A 16,941-nucleotide genomic window follows, 5' to 3' on the forward strand; every position below is an offset into this window, starting at 1 on the left:
CAGAATCTAGAATTATACAAAGTTATTAGATACAATACAGAGGTAAGTTATCTATATAAACAGAATGGTTACTGATCCTAAGATTGATCTACGAAAGCAGGTAAAAAATATGACTAACCATATGTGATGGAAAATCGTAGCTCATCTTATAAAACTTATCAAGATAAACAATTAATACTTAGATTTATTAAAATATAGGAATATGAAATAAGACATTCAAGTGTTTTCTTATGCCACCACAGAAGGTACGAATTTTAGGATGATTAAGCGAGTGTAGTAACCTTAAAAGTCCAGCCGCGAGACCGCCACTTGTGTGTATTCTATCAAAGCTTAAAGGTATTCGGCAATACTTTCAGGTAATTTAGTCTCTCCATGCATTTCTTTTGCATCATATTTTTCCATTAGCAGACTTAGAACATAGTATGGATCAAGCCGAGAGTGGTGTCAAATATCAAGAGATTGTTATGTGTAAACAAGATGGAGATTGCGTGAAGGGTTCTGGCTGGCTTGTGGTGGCTCATGATGCCAATTGCACGAAAATTTTGCCTTGCGTTAAACTAATCTCGGGACGACGCACTCTACTTAATCAAGCACCTATGAATGTACACCCAAGGAACGGAGGCTAGATGGGCTTTCTTACCACAAAGATTAAGTAAAGGCCTACGTAAAGTGCCACTGAATTCCGGGGGAAAGTGTTATTGGTTGTAAGGGTGAGTTGGCTAGTCTTCCATTGTTGTGTGATCGTGTCGTGCTGGCTCTTCAGGCATCATGCCACTTATCGTGAATTACTGTGACCACTAGGTTGGGATGCTGAAAATTTTCTACGTCAATTGACATGGTAAATGTCTTAAGTTAAGGGCAACGCAGGAATGATATGGTTATGGAAGATAACGCATGTTCGTGGATATGCACTCGGTAGAACTGATATGCACCGACTCTTCGCATAAAATCTTCGCCACCTATTAATTACCGGCACCGGCACTTCCACTTAAGACCTTTGCCTCACATGTACCATATCTCTTAGGTGCCATCTACATGGTGAGAGTGTAACGTAATTGAATAAAACATTTATCACGGCTAATCATAAGGGCGAGTCGAAACTCGAAGTAAGTGACATTGTCTGAGATAATTTTATATGCACAGATTGAATGCTTTATTGTTGTACGGTGAGATTTTACTTGGCGGACGCGTGTTTTCTAGAAGGTTGATTTAAACGAAATTTAGTAATGGATTCCTTATGTTGTGTAGAAATGAAGTGTGTTGTAACACTCCTAATCCCTTCAATTTTGTTCATGCAAAGTGGGCAAAGCTGTGAGGTCGAAGGAAAATGTGGAATAAAAGCACTCTGGATGAACAGTTGAGGTTGTAAGGCATTTGTTACACTTTAAATTTTAAATTTAGCAAATAGAGAATGAATAAAAGGCTTTTAGCAAACTGAACAGTTGAGATCATATTTAATGTATTCGTATCACTTTTGTTCAGATTTAGCAAGTAGTAAACAATAGGAGGAATGCCTATTTCATTTTCCAATATTCACACCACAGTTGTGGACATTAGAAAAGTGACCTGTTTGCATAGCTGAAATGAATGAAGAATTCACCTGGCACTAGTTCAGATTCTTTTCTTTCATACTATTCGCCATTTCCCGCGTTAGCGAGGTAGCGTCATGAACAGAGGACTGGACCTTTGAGAGAATATCCTCACCTGGCCCCCTTCTCTGTTCCTTCTTTTGGAAAATTAAAAAAAAACAAGAGGGGAGGATTTCCAGCCCCCTGCTCCCTTCCCTTTTAGTTGCCTTTTACGGCACGCAGGGAATATGTGGGAAGTTTTCTTTCTTTCCTATCCCCAGGGATAAAAGTTCTACAGAGCTTTATTCAGTTTCATTGAGTGATATAGGAAAACTTGCCAGTAAAGTAGAAAAACCAACTTTCCCGTATTATTCAAGTTTTCCACTGAATGCCACCTTGGTAATGTTTGAACCCAACTTATTCATTGTTTTGCTTATATGTTGGGTGAATTCAGATGTCTGTATAGTCCTAGGGATCGTATTAATGCCAATGAGGTCCCTCCTCCACGGTCATATTTTAACATCTCTGTAGATGTCTGAACTTGATGTTTACCTTCCATACTATATAGACCATGGAAAGGTTTGTAGGGCTGGGTTGTGGATAGCGAGCTGCAATTTCAGTGCATTACACATGATGCTAGAGAGTGGATGTGACCTCTGTTTGTCTGTTCCTAATGTGGGAAATGGCAATCAAGTATGAAAAAAACAAAAAATGTATCATGGCAAGGTGATGTAGACAACTTGATAACGAAATTGCATTAATGATATATAGACCTACAGGACATCTGAAGCATTGAGAAAGGGAGGTTATATTTATGATTTCATACGTTTGTATTTTACAATACCTGTTGATTATTGAGCACATTTTTCTTCCTCATAATTTGTACCACCAACAGTTTGGTGGACTTCAAAAGATTAGTTTTGGGTGGAAAAGGAAAATCCCATTCTCTGAAATCACTTCATCATGGCATCAATGATTTCATAAGAATAAAGCACATAATGATTTTAGGGAGAATAAAAAGATGTTCTGGACGGAGGTAAATAAAGTGCATAAGACAAGGGAGCAAATGGGAACTTCAGGGAAGGGCGCAAATGGGGAGGTGATAACAAGTAGTGGTGATGTGAGGAGATGGAGTGAGTATTTTGAAGGTTTGTTGAATGTGTTTGATGATAGAGTGGCAGATATAGGGTGTTTTGGTCGAGGTGGTGTGCAAAGTGAGAGGGTTAGGGAAAACGATTTGGTAAACAGAGAAGAGGTAGTAAAAGCTTTGTGGAAGATAAAAGCCGGCAAGGCAGCAGGTTTGGATGGTATTGCAGTGGAATTTATTAAAAAAGGAGGGAAGTATATTATAAACTGGTTGGTAAGGTTATTTAATGTATGTATGACTCATGGTGAGGTGCCTGAGGATTGGTGGAATGCTTGCATAGTGCCATTGTACAAAGGCAAAGGGGATAAGAGTGAGTGCTCAAATTACAGAGGTATAAGTTTGTTGAGTATTCCTGGTAAATTATATGGGAGGGTATTGATTGAGAGGGTGAAGGCATGTACAGAGCATCAGATTGGGGAAGAGCAGTGTGGTTTCAGAAGTGGTAGAGGATGTGTGGATCAGGTGTTTGCTTTGAAGAATGTATGTGAGAAATACTTAGAAAAGCAAATGGATTTGTATGTAGCATTTATGGATCTGGAGAAGGCATATGATAGAGTTGATAGAGATGCTCTGTGGAAGGTATTAAGAATATATGGTGTGGGAGGCAAGTTGTTAGAAGCAGTGAAAAGTTTTTCTCGAGGATGTAAGGCATGTGTACGTGTAGGAAGAGAGGAAAGTGATTGGTTCTCAGTGAATGTAGGTTTGCGGCAGGGGTGTGTGATGTCTCCGTGGTGTTTAATTTGTTTATGGATGGGGTTGTTAGGGAGGTGAATGCAAGAGTTTTGGAAAGAGGGGCAAGTATGAAGTCAGTTGGGGATGAGAGAGCTTGGGAAGTGAGTCAGTTGTTGTTCGCTGATGATACAGCGCTGGTGGCTGATCCATGTGAGAAACTGCAGAAGCTGGTGACTGAATTTGGTAAAGTGTGTGAAAGAAGAAAGTTAAGAGTAAATGTGAATAAGAGCAAGGTTATTAGGTACAGTAGGGTTGAGGGTCAAGTCAATTGGCAGAAAAACTGGAGGAAGTGAAGTGTTTTAGATATGTGGGAGTGGATCTGGCAGCGGATGGAACCTTGGAAGCGGAAGTGGATCATAGGGTGGGGAAGGGGGCGAAAATCCTGGGAGCCTTGAAGAATGTGTGGAAGTCGAGAACATTATCTCGGAAAGCAAAAATGGGTATGTTTGAAGGAATAGTGGTTCCAACAATGTTGTATGGTTGCGAGGCGTGGGCTATGGATGGAGTTGTGCGCAGGAGGATGGATGTGCTGGAAATGAGATGTTTGAGGACAGTGTGTGGTGTGAGGTGGTTTGATCGAGTAGGTAACGTAAGGGTAAGAGAGATGTGTGGAAATAAAAAGAGCGTGGTTGAGAGAGCAGAAGAGGGTGTTTTGAAATGGTTTGGGCACATGGAGAGAATGAGTGAGGAAAGATTGACCAAGAGGATATATGTGTCGGAGGTGGAGGGAACGAGGAGAAGTGGGAGACCAAATTGGAGGTGGAAAGATGGAGTGAAAAAGATTTTGTGTGATCGGGGCCTGAACATGGAGGAGGGTGAAAGGAGGGCAAGGAATAGAGTGAATTGGATCGATGTGGTATACCGGGGTTGACGTGCTGTCAGTGGATTGAATCAGGGCATGTGAAGCGTCTGGGGTAAACCATGGAAAGCTGTGTAGGTATGTATATTTGCGTGTGTGGACATATGTATATACATGTGTATGGGGGTGGGTTGAGCCATTTCTTTCGTCTGTTTCCTTGCGCTACCTCGCAAACACGGGAGACAGCGACAAAGAAAAAAAATGATTTTAAGAAAATGTGCATGTCATGTAAAAATTTTCCTAATTTAAATGTATTGGCCTTATGAAAATTCAGTACTCCGATTTCCATCATATCTAACCACTCAAACATGAGTTGTAGTAGTTGGTGGTTTAGCCTGATGTAAGGTTAGAATGTGTATAGTTTTACTAAGGTTCCATCTTAGGCCTCTTATTTTTTTATGTGGGAGTGATATGATAGCTGCAGATAATTGTGAACTTGTTATGTTTGCAGACAACTTGTCATTGCTGGTATCAGGCAGAGATGAAATCAGTCGAGGAATTTTTAATATAGAATATCTTGCTACAATTTGGTAAAACTATGGATATTTTGCTTGCTTCAAAATAATGATTGAATAATGTTATTTACACCCAGGTATCTTCTAATGAAAGTTAAAACAGTTACATAAAATCCTATTAGGTGTAGCATTAGACCAGTTGTTATTTATTTGTTGATAATATTGCTTCTGAAGTACCCCCATCTCTAGCTTGACTTGAAAGTCAGTTAATTTCCCTATTTCATCACATGTGGTAATGATTGCTGTTAATTTAAATCACTTGAGGGTATTGTTGTATTTCTTTAGGAATATATACTGTGGAAATTATCCCTGCAGACATGTATCTTACTGTATAAGCATAGCTTTACCAGTATTTATTGACATTTGAGAAATGGGAAATCTTTGAATTTTCATGACTTAAACAATCATTGGCCGAAGCCTAATAATCATATAATTTCTCTCCAGAGATGTCTTCCGATTCTGAAGAAGAGAATCGTGTCAGGCAGGAAGCAGATGACAGTGATGGTGGTGCTTACGATCGTAGGTCAAGATCACGATCTCGCTCTAGGTCAGCTGAGATGAGCCATCATTCTGATGATAATAGAGACACCAGGCATCATGGTTCAGAAGATGAACAGTCACCAGATAGGAGGGAAAATGGCATTAGAGATTCTGACATTGAAAAGAATGATGACCAACAAGAACGCAGTCGGTCAAGAAGTCCAGAAAACAAGGAAATGGTAGAGTGGAGTGGAGATGCTGATGATAAGCGCAGCTCACGCAGCAGAAGCAAGAGCAAGCCAAGAGATCAGGATTTTGGCAAAGAACGGAAATCCAGTTCTTCTTCCTCATCAAAGAAGAAGTCCCGATCAAGAAGATCACGCTCGCGTTCTCGAAGTAGGAGGCGTTCTCATTCACGAAATAGACGTCACCGTTCTAGAAGTAGGAGGAGATCAAGATCAAGGTCTCGTTCTAGAGGTTCCAGGTAATTGACTTAACATAGTTCTGCATTAGATTATTGCAGTTACTTTTTATTAACCATTGATTTCTTAGCAGCTGGTAATACATTATTTCTTCTGTATAAGTTTGATTATGCAAAATTGTATGCAGTGCTCATTACCTTATTTACTCTTTAAGGATGTTACCCATTCACTTCAGCTGCAGCTTATATTCCTCAGTAATTTATTTTTTGTTCAATATCACAGGGATGTATACATTAACAATTCTTGAATCTGCTGCCTCTGCCTGAAGACAAAATTTTTGGTCATTAATGCTGGCAGTAGCATCTCACATGTTGTTGCTTGATGCTGCAGCCTAAATTTTCATATGTACCAGTTGGTACATATGATTGAGCCAAGAAATTCTGTGCGTGCTCCTGAGTAGCGCAGTAGTTTGTGAAGCCATGACTCTACAGCATGATGGATATAAGCAAAAAATACCTGTAATAATCTGAACTGTTTCATGCTGGTGATTTTAGATCACACTTCTAGCTTATTTCTCAGATCTTTGGGGGGAATGCTTCATACAGCTGGCAGGGGAGCACCTCAAAAAGCCTGTTGCAATGTTTCTTTTGGATGAATTATGAAATTTTAGTTCATCAAACTGTTACATAGAGACATTATAATGTCGTGTACAGTGGATGTTAAGGGTTGATGATTCTGAGATCAAGCTTTAGCTGAAGTATCAGTTCAAAATTTTCTTAAATGGTTTAAAATTTGTATTTGTTTTTGATGCATTACTTATAACAGCTAGAGAATGGATGCGAGCGAATGAGGCCTTGTCTTTTGTTCTTGGTCCTTCCTCGTTAATGCGGGAAATGACGAATCAGTATGAAAAAATATTTGTTTATGCGTGTTCTCAATGTTGTTTTTCTATGTCCTGTATGGTTAATGTCTTTTCTATTTGTTTATTTGCAACAACTCGTGGTTTTCTTATGCAGTCTCCCGGTGACCCTCACAGGGTTTTCATTTGCAAATCATGGGTGATTGATTGCATGTCAAAATTTTCCTTCTGAATGCATATTACTATTGAATATTTGCATAAACTATATAAGAACATTTGCTCATATGTCTGGCAGTGAAAAACATAGTACCCATCCCTGCTACCCCCCTCCACCCACCAGTTTGCTTATTACCTTCATTCCCACTCTTGATTTCTTTTATAATTTACGTATTTGTAGTTTATGTGTCGGTTGACATATTTTTAATAATAGTAACTTAGCATTTTTATTATATACGTAATTTAATGTATGATTATCTTGCTTTCCTTTCAACTCATGGTTTCACGTAGAATTATTTATTTCCCATAGATATTTTTTGAAAAATTCATGATGAGCTATTTATCATAATTGTAAAAGAATTGTTCTACCCCAGTTGCAATATATTCTGTCTCAGAGTATGTTGATACAAATTTCTTCAGCATTTAGCAGAAGGTTGAATGTTATGACTAGGTGGACATTGAGCGATAGGCATTATGCATGACGACCATGAGTGAGTTAACTTACCCAGCTTTATCTCTCGTTTTTATTAACTTTTAAGGCCCATTATTGATTTCTTTTAAGAAATATAATATAGTGTAACTGAGTGTACAGAGAGCAGGGGTAGACTGCAGGAAAGATAGATACTATATGTAGCAAGAGCATTGATTAGTGCTTGGAATGCTTCAATGTTAAAGGAATGGTGGGTGATTTTATGCAGGAGAAGCAATGATGAGTTTATGAATAGAGATGTTCTTGCTTGACAGCCCAACTTATCTTGTAAAGTGGAAAAGAAGCAGTTTTATTTGTGGGGAAGTTCATTTTTCACCTTAACACACTATAAATAGTTTTAGGATGTGCAAGAGTGTATCAAAGACTGTACATGCATGGTACATCCCTTGAAACTGGAATTGTCATAATGGTGATTGTTAGATGATAACTTTGAGATGAGATTTTGTTGTACAAGTAAAGGAATCCCCAGTGGACTCGCAATGAAGTATATTTTAAGTAGCTTGCAGTGAAAGGTTGGTGTTGGAAGTGAATGTTTACTGTTGCTTACTATGTATACCATATCATCATCTAATACATTTACCAGTACTTCAAAATACTCCATCTCAACTTCACTTCTTATTTGCCTGTTATTTAGTTATAACCCAACTCCTCACTTTTTGGGGTTGTATTGTAAGCAGTAGCTGGGAAAGGATGGATTCCTTTGGAGTGCAGTACTCTGGTGAGATTGCTCTCATTTCACCTATTATTAATGATAAAACCTCGCTGAAGATGACTTTGTTATAATTTATAGTCATATTTGGTGAACTTTTTGAGTATTGTACACATTTGATAAAGCCTTTAGATTATCTTTCCTATCACCAGCAACTTTGGCATCCATCTGAGTCAGGCACAGTGAATAGCCAGATAACTTTTGTGTGCACCATTGGCAACATGGTGGGCATTCTGACAGCAGCATTTCCATGTAAAAAGTATTCACTTGTAAAAGTAAAAAAGTAACATTTTGAGTAAACAAGACTCACTCCCCAACCCTCGTCATAAGAGGGCCTTATCTTCATAAACTTCTTGATATCATAGGCTATGGTACTTGTTTGAGGTTCTGCCAGTATCACGTGAATTGGATGATTCCTTTAACATCCATGATAGTTTGGATGAATGCATTGAAGTGGAATAGGGTCTTCATCCCTAAAAGGTCATGTGGATGTAGGCTTTTTGTTGGGGAACAAAAGTCCTTGCATGCCAGCATGAGGAAGCTGTTTGTTTATTGTTCCTCATCTCTAAGAATATCCTGATTCCCAGGTGGAGGATCCTGTTTGTCATGGACAGTATGATGCCTGATGAACAATACTTGCAGATTTATTCCTAAAAATAAAGAAAAAAAATCCCCATCAAAATCACTTTCATTACAACAATGTCAGTTGGAAGGGAGGTGCTCTTAGGGTACCTTCAAATGTCAGTTGGGAGGGAGGTGCTCTTAGGGTACCTTCAGTGATGATAACCTTGAAGGGTTTCCTCACCACAAAGGGAGATGCTCTGAAGCTAACATATGTATCTCAGTTTTTGATGTTGGGTAGTGTCATAGGTGCCCTGATTTTGAACCAGAACTTTTATGTGGGCATTTAGTAAGTATGGCTTGTTAGAATGTGGTCAGAAAAATTTATTATATATGTATGTCCATGGTACACTCCTATTAAAACAAGTATGTGCCTACAGATATATATATATATATATATATATATATATATATATATATATATATATATATATATATATATATATATATACATATATATATATATATATATGTATATATATATATATTATCCCTGGGGATAGGGGAGAAAGAATACTTCCCACGTATTCCCTGCGTGTCGTAGAAGGCGACTAAAAGGGGAGGGAGCGGGGGGCTGGAAATCCTCCCCTCTCGTTTTTTTTTTTTTTTTTTTTTTTTTTTTTTTTTTTTTTTCTTCCCAAAAGAAGGAACAGAGAATTGGGCCAGGTGAGGGTATTCCCTCAAGGCCCAGTCCTCTGTTCTTAACGCTACCTCGCTAATGCGGGAAATGGCGAATAGTTTGAAAATTTATTAAAATTTATTAAAAAAGGGGGTGACTGTATTGTTGACTGGTTGGTAAGGTTATTTAATGTATGTATGACTCATGGTGAGGTGCCTGAGGATTGGCGGAATGCGTGCATAGTGCCATTGTACAAAGGCAAAGGGGATAAGAGTGAGTGCTCAAATTACAGAGGTATAAGTTTGTTGAGTATTCCTGGTAAATTATATGGGAGGGTATTGATTGAGAGGGTGAAGGCATGTACAGAGCATCAGATTGGGGAAGAGCAGTGCGGTTTCAGAAGTGGTAGAGGATGTGTGGATCAGGTGTTTGCTTTGAAGAATGTATGTGAGAAATACTTAGAAAAGCAAATGGATTTGTATGTAGCATTTATGGATCTGGAGAAGGCATATGATAGAGTTGATAGAGATGCTCTGTGGAAGGTATTAAGAATATATGGTGTGGGAGGAAAGTTGTTAGAAGCAGTGAAAAGTTTTTATCGAGGATGTAAGGCATGTGTACGTGTAGGAAGAGAGGAAAGTGATTGGTTCTCAGTGAATGTAGGTTTGCGGCAGGGGTGTGTGATGTCTCCATGGTTGTTTAATTTGTTTATGGATGGGGTTGTAAGGGAGGTAAATGCAAGAGTCCTGGAAAGAGGGGCAAGTATGAAGTCTGTTGGGGATGAGAGAGCTTGGGAAGTGAGTCAGTTGTTGTTCGCTGATGATACAGCGCTGGTGGCTGATTCATGTGAGAAACTGCAGAAGCTGGTGACTGAGTTTGGTAAAGTGTGTGGAAGAAGAAAGTTGAGAGTAAATGTGAATAAGAGCAAGGTTATTAGGTACAGTAGGGGTGAGGGTCAAGTCAATTGGGAGGTGAGTTTGAATGGAGAAAAACTGGAGGAAGTGAAGTGTTTTAGATATCTGGGAGTGGATCTGTCAGCGGATGGAACCATGGAAGCGGAAGTGGATCATAGGGTGGGGGAGGGGGCGAAAATTTTGGGAGCCTTGAAAAATGTGTGGAAGTCGAGAACATTATCTCGGAAAGCAAAAATGGGTATGTTTGAGGGAATAGTGGTTCCAACAATGTTGTATGGTTGCGAGGCGTGGGCTATGGATAGAGATGTGCGCAGGAGGATGGATGTGCTGGAAATGAGATGTTTGAGGACAATGTGTGGTGTGAGGTGGTTTGATCGAGTAAGTAACGTAAGGGTAAGAGAGATGTGTGGAAATAAAAAGAGCGTGGTTGTGAGAGCAGAAGAGGGTGTTTTGAAATGGTTTGGGCACATGGAGAGAATGAGTGAGGAGAGATTGACCAAGAGGATATATGTGTCGGAGGTGGAGGGAACGAGGAGAAGAGGGAGACCAAATTGGAGGTGGAAAGATGGAGTGAAAAAGATTTTGTGTGATCGGGGCCTGAACATGCAGGAGGGTGAAAGGAGGGCAAGAAATAGAGTGAATTGGAGTCATGTGGTATACAGGGGTTGACGTGCTGTCAGTGGATTGAAGCAAGGCATGTGAAGCGTCTTGGGTAAACCATGGAAAGCTGTGTAGGTATGTATATTTGCGTGTGTGGACGTGTGTATGTACATGTGTATGGGGGGGGGGGTTGGGCCATTTCTTTCGTCTGTTTCCTTGCGCTACCTCGCAAACGCGGGAGACAGCGACAAAGTATAAAAAAAAAAAAAAATATATATATATATATATTATATGTGAGAAACTTCAGAAGCTGGTGACGGAGTTTGGTAAAGTGTGTGGAAGAAGAAAGTTAAGAGTAAATGTGAATAAGAGCAAGGTTATTAGGTACAGTAGGGTTGAGGGTCAAGTCAATTGGGAGGTGAGTTTGAATGGAGAAAAACTGGAGGAAGTGAAGTGTTTTAGATATCTGGGAGTGGATCTGTCAGCGGATGGAACCATGGAAGCGGAAGTGGATCATAGGGTGGGGGAGGGGGCGAAAATTTTGGGAGCCATGAAAAATGTGTGGAAGTTGAGAACATTATCCCGGAAAGCAAAAATGGGTATGTTTGAAGGAATAGTGGTTCCAACAATGTTGTATGGTTGCGAGGCGTGGGCTATGGATAGAGTTGTGCGCAGGAGGATGGATGTGCTGGAAATGAGATGTTTGAGGACAATGTGTGGTGTGAGGTGGTTTGATCGAGTAAGTAACGTAAGGGTAAGAGAGATGTGTGGAAATAAAAAGAGCGTGGTTGAGAGAGCAGAAGAGGGTGTTTTGAAATGGTTTGGGCACATGGAGAGAATGAGTGAGGAAAGATTGACCAAGAGGATATATGTGTCGGAGGTGGAGGGAACGAGGAGAAGTGGGAGACCAAATTGGAGGTGGAAAGATGGAGTGAAAAGGATTTTGTGGGATCGGGGCCTGAACATGCAGGAGGGTGAAAGGAGGGCAAGAAATAGAGTGAATTGGAGCGATGTGGTATACAGGGGTTGACGTGCTGTCAGTGGATTGAATCAAGGCATGTGAAGCGTCCGGGGTAAACCATGGAAAGCTGTGTAGGTATGTATATTTGCGTGTGTGGACGTGTGTATGTACATGTGTATGTGGGGGGTTGGGCCATTTCTTTCGTCTGTTTCCTTGCGCTACCTCGCAAACGCGGGAGACAGCGACAAAGTATAAAAAAAAATATATATATATATATATATATATATATCTATATATATATATATATATATATATATATATATATATATATATATATATCTTTTCTTTTCTTTTCTTTCAAACTATTCGCCATTTCCCGCGTTAGCGAGGTAGCGTTAAGAACAGAGAACTGGGCCCTTGAGGGAATATCCCCACCTTGCCCCCTTCTCTGCTCCTTCTTTTGGAAAAAAAAAAAAAAAATGAGGGGAGGATTTCCAGCCCCCCGCTCCCTCCCCTTTTAGTCGCCTTCTACGACACGCAGGGAATACGTGGGAAGTATTCTTTCTCCCCTATCCCCAGGGGGATATATATATATATATATATATATCTCCCTATCCCCAGGGGGATATATATATATATATATATATATATATATATATATATATCTCCCCTATCCCCAGGGGGATATATATATATATTATCCCTGGGGATACGGGATTAAGAATACTTCCCACGTATTCCCTGCGTGTCGTAGAAGGCGATTAAAAGGGGAGGGAGCGGGGGGCTGGAAATCCTCCCCTCTCATTTTTTTTTTTTTTTTTTTTTTCCCCCCCCCCCAAAAGAAGGAACAGAGGGGGCCAGGTGAGGATATTCCAAAAAAGGCCCAGTCCTCTGTTCTTAACGCTACCTCGCTAACGCGGGAAATGGCGAATAGTTTGAAAAAATATATATATATATATATATATATATATATATATATATATATATATATATATATATATATATATATATTATTTTTTCCTGTTTATTATGCTCTATTGTAAAATCTAGGCACTTAATGAATGGAAACTCACTTGACCAGCTGGATAACCAGGACTTCAGTGTGGTAATATTGAGGCAGTAACTGTAAGCTGTAGGCGTTTAACATTGTGTACAAGTGCAGTGTTTGTATGAATGGATTGATTTATGTATGGTGTGAAAGGGTCAGGATACATGTTTACAATACCATTATGAACAGAATGGGTATTTTTTGAATATGTGCATTCCCTGCACAGCACACACATGTTTTGTTTCCCTGCCCTGCACATGGACTGTATCAATGTATTTTTACACTTTTATACTCTGTATATGTTGAATAAACAAACAAACCCTGTTTTTGTACAATCACAAGTTGATGTGATATTCCACAAGTTCCAAGTAGATCAGCCTGTGAAAGATTAGCTGGGCCTTACCTTTGTCTTTAAACAGCCCTTGACCCCTTTCATGCTCAGGTCCCCAGTGACTTTGTAGAGTACTCTTTGCTGACAGTTTTATGTTAAACAAATTGTGTAAAACATTTAGCTACATTCATTGGATTAATGAGTATTATTAGCTCCTTTTGATATGTTAGTCCTATGGTAATACTATGAGTGTCGTATTCCATTTGCAAAATTTGGAGTTGTTGAATGACACTCGTAATATCTTCAAATCTGCTTTTATTTAAAGACACTATGTTTGGCTTTAGAATATCTTGCAATGTATAAGCAAATTATTTATTTAATAGTGAATGTTTATGTGACGTTTTCAGTGATGCCATGGCAGCGCGAATTCGAAATGATTGCAGGATGAGGTTTGTTCATATTTTCTTTATGATTTTGCTCTATACTTTAATTGATTGAAAGTTTTTGGTTTAATATGCATGATAAAATATTTCTAGACATATGATGAAAGAATATTGATTTTGAGTTCAGTATGGAAAAAATTTAAACTTTTTCTTGGGGGTGGTATAGTATTTAACATATATATATGTTGGGCCAAAATGCATAGGTAATCAAGAAAACGTTTGATCTCAAAATGAATAATCGAGATTAGATTGTATGCATGTATACATGAGAAAAGCTTTATTAAGCAGCATCTGCTGGAACTAGGCAGTTTTGTTTTTGAGAATATGTTGGGTACGAGAGTGTTTCCCCAAGATATCTTACTGGAGACGTTTTTGACGCCATTTAATATTCGGCAAATTTTAGATAACAGTGTTTAGTGCAGGGAGGGCTACACAGGTGACTGTTTGGGAAGTGCTGGGAGACTTACTAGTAATGCAAATCTTAGTTTGAATTACTTGCCAATATTAGATGTATCCTTGGTTTCTACCTTACACAGGCAATGTGCATGTGATGTGCACCTTCCCACAATTTCCCCACCACTCCCCTAGGGGATTTACTTGTTACATTCAGCATAATGCAGCAGCCATACAAAATGATAGCTCTTTTTATTGTATAGATCCTTTTCTTCTTCATGCCTTTCTTTCATTTGATAATGAGGAGAGTATTTTAATGATGCACATCCTCCAGAACCCATCCTCCACCACTCTCTTGAGGATCTATATATTAACATCAGCCATGGCCACTTAAGATATGTTAGATCGCTTTTTTATGAAAATCCTTTAACTTTGTGTTTCTTTCACTTTATAATAGGAAACCAAAATAAAGGAATTGATATTTTTTATCTTTTTTCAAATCGGTAAATTTCCTGCAAGTCACCTGGTGTTGAATTTAATAGTTGAAAAATAAAACCTTGCAAAAACTTAATAGAATTATATTACATAGATATACTCGGTAGTTGAACACTGCCACCAGTTCTGTATCGTCAGCATACAACCAACTTGCTTTCAAAGCCTCCATCCTTTCCTGCAGAGTATGCAGTCTGTAGTGGATAAGAGAGCTTTGGAGCAAGTTAATTGTGTTTTGCTGATGATGATGCATTATGGATGAAAGCAGGATTGTTATGTTAGCTGGGTTGAGGATCAGGTTAGGTAGAGTGTGAGTTTGGATGGAGAAAAATTGGAGGAGTGAAGTGTTCTATTTACCTAGGAGTGGGCATGGCAGCAAATGGAACCATGGAAGCAGAAGAAAGTTATATGGTTGGCTATGGGGTGATGGTTTTGGGAGTGCTGGTGAATGAATGGAAGGCGAGTTCATTGTCTGAAAGGGCAGAAATGGGTATGTTTAAAGGTATAGTTGTACCAACAGTGTTATACGAGTGTGAGGAATGGGCTCTAGATGAGGATGGACAGATAAGGGTGGAAGCATTGGAAATGAAATATTTGAAAATTATGAGGTGTGAGGTGATTCAATTGAGCAATTGATAAAGGGGTAAGAGAGAGAGAGATGGATATTAAAAGAGTGTGGTTGAGAGAGCTGAAGAGGATATGCTTAAATGGTTTTGGACATATGGAGAGAATAAGTAAGGAGAGGTTAATAAAAGAGGATAAATCTGTTAGAAGTGGAGCGAACAAGGAGAAGGGATAAACCAAATTGGAATTGAAGGATGAAGTGAAAAAGCTTTCGAGTGATTAGGGCCTGAAATGAGGGTGAATTGGAATGATGTGGTATACAGGGATTGATGTGCTGTCCTCAGACTGAACCAGGGCATGTGAAGTGGGTGGGCTAAACCATGGAAAGGTGTGGCCTGATTGTGGATAGGGAGCTGTAGTTTTGGTGCATTGCTCATGACAATGGATATGGGTGAATGCGACATTTCTTTATCAGTTCCTTGCATTACCTTGCTAACGCAGGGAACAGTAATCAAGTATGAAGTTCAACTTCAGGTGAAAGCTCTCATGTCTCTTCATTCTGAAATGCTCAGTACTAATACGTGGTTTGCAGGGAGATTCAGAGGACTCTGATGTGCCTTGCATAGAGAAATCACCTGAAAATTCTGAATGGTCTTCAGATTTTGTCTTGAGTGTCTGTAAACTGTAGAAGTAGAGTATGTAGATATATTTTCATTGTTTTCTTATTATGACAACCTTTAGAGGCTTCTTGAAAACATTTCTATGTGCATATTAGGTGATTTTTTTTACGAAAGATTATTGAATATTATTCAACTGCATAACTTTTTGTGCATAATAGCAAGACTTCATTTCACCAGTTTTACAAAGTTTCATAAGGTTGTAAGACTTGTAGGCTATATTGTGGTATGGTAATGACATTTTTATCATTTGCCGCCTGTAAACAGTTGATATCCATACTCTAGCAATAGTTTTCATGGATTATTTTGAAATTTAAGCTTTTGGGTGCCTCATATGATTTGAAGGACTGTCTTTAATAAGTGCAATTTTGCACTCAAGGAATGATCATTTTGAGCTTTTATATTGCATTACCAACAAAAAAGAATAAAGTTTTTAGGTTTGGCATTTTAATTTTTTGTTTTTCTTGTTCATGTTGAGAAGTAAGTTATTGTTAGAAAATGCTGAACTGATGATTTAAAAAGAATGAAATTTCCCTAGGTGTCTTATGGGAACCAGAATTAACACACACACACTGTGGCTACCAGCAAACTTGGCTACCACTATATGCACAGAACACACAAGAAAAGCTTTGATACATATTCTTATAAGATTAGAAATGCATTTCCAGACATTTAAAAAAGTGAGAGATTAAATTCTTTATCAACCTTTGTCTTGACATGGTAGGGTACACCCATCCAAGTGCCTGTGCTTAGTGAGGGTGATATATTTTTCCTCTATCAGTAACTAACCATGAGTCAATTGAATTTATCATATTAAGAAAAAGCCCATATTTTAACTCAAAAACAAGAAAATATACAGGCAACATATTGAGATGTAATGGCAGGGCTGAGTTCGCTGTATAGATTTATTTTTTCTCAATCTTTCCTTGAAGTATGAAGTTTTCTTTTAATAAAGGCAAATCAGTAATGCTGTTATAAGTTCTTTTGGTTGTGAAATAGATTTTATACACTAGGGTTAAGTTTAGTGGCTGTCTTAATTTCAGAATACTAATTCGCATGTTTTAAATGAAAAATATTCAGTGCTGAACTTGTACCACTTAGATTTTTAGTTGTAATCCAGATTGGTAACAACTTTTAACCACTAACCAGACAGACATGATTCAGCTATTTGTATAATTTCTAGGGCACTGACCATAGAATTAAATATTTCAGACATTTGGGTGCCTCCCTTTTGAAATTGTAATTTGTTTTAAAACACTGAGTATGTCAGTTGAGCAAAAT

At 38.6% G+C, this 16,941-nt stretch overlaps 1 protein-coding gene across 16 annotated transcripts in view; it reads left to right on the top strand.

The window, feature by feature from the left end:
• Positions 1 to 265: 265 nt before the first annotated feature.
• LOC139767094 (uncharacterized) overlaps positions 266 to 16,941 on the top strand; it is a 55,743-nt gene continuing 39,067 nt past the window's right edge. For 10 of the 16 annotated variants that reach the window (XR_011716984.1, XR_011716988.1, XR_011716985.1 and 7 more), the window contains exons 1-3: positions 266 to 356; positions 5,266 to 5,785; positions 13,499 to 13,540. Coding sequence is in view for 7 of the 16 variants with exons in the window: in XM_071696069.1 (XP_071552170.1) it covers positions 5,268 to 5,785; positions 13,499 to 13,540 (560 nt within the window). In the remaining 9 variants the exon portion in view is untranslated. The other 6 variants (XR_011716992.1, XM_071696073.1, XM_071696070.1 and 3 more) reach the window with 5 other exon arrangements.

This window comes from Panulirus ornatus, chromosome 59, assembly GCF_036320965.1.
Source record: "Panulirus ornatus isolate Po-2019 chromosome 59, ASM3632096v1, whole genome shotgun sequence".
NCBI lineage: Eukaryota > Metazoa > Arthropoda > Malacostraca > Decapoda > Palinuridae > Panulirus > Panulirus ornatus.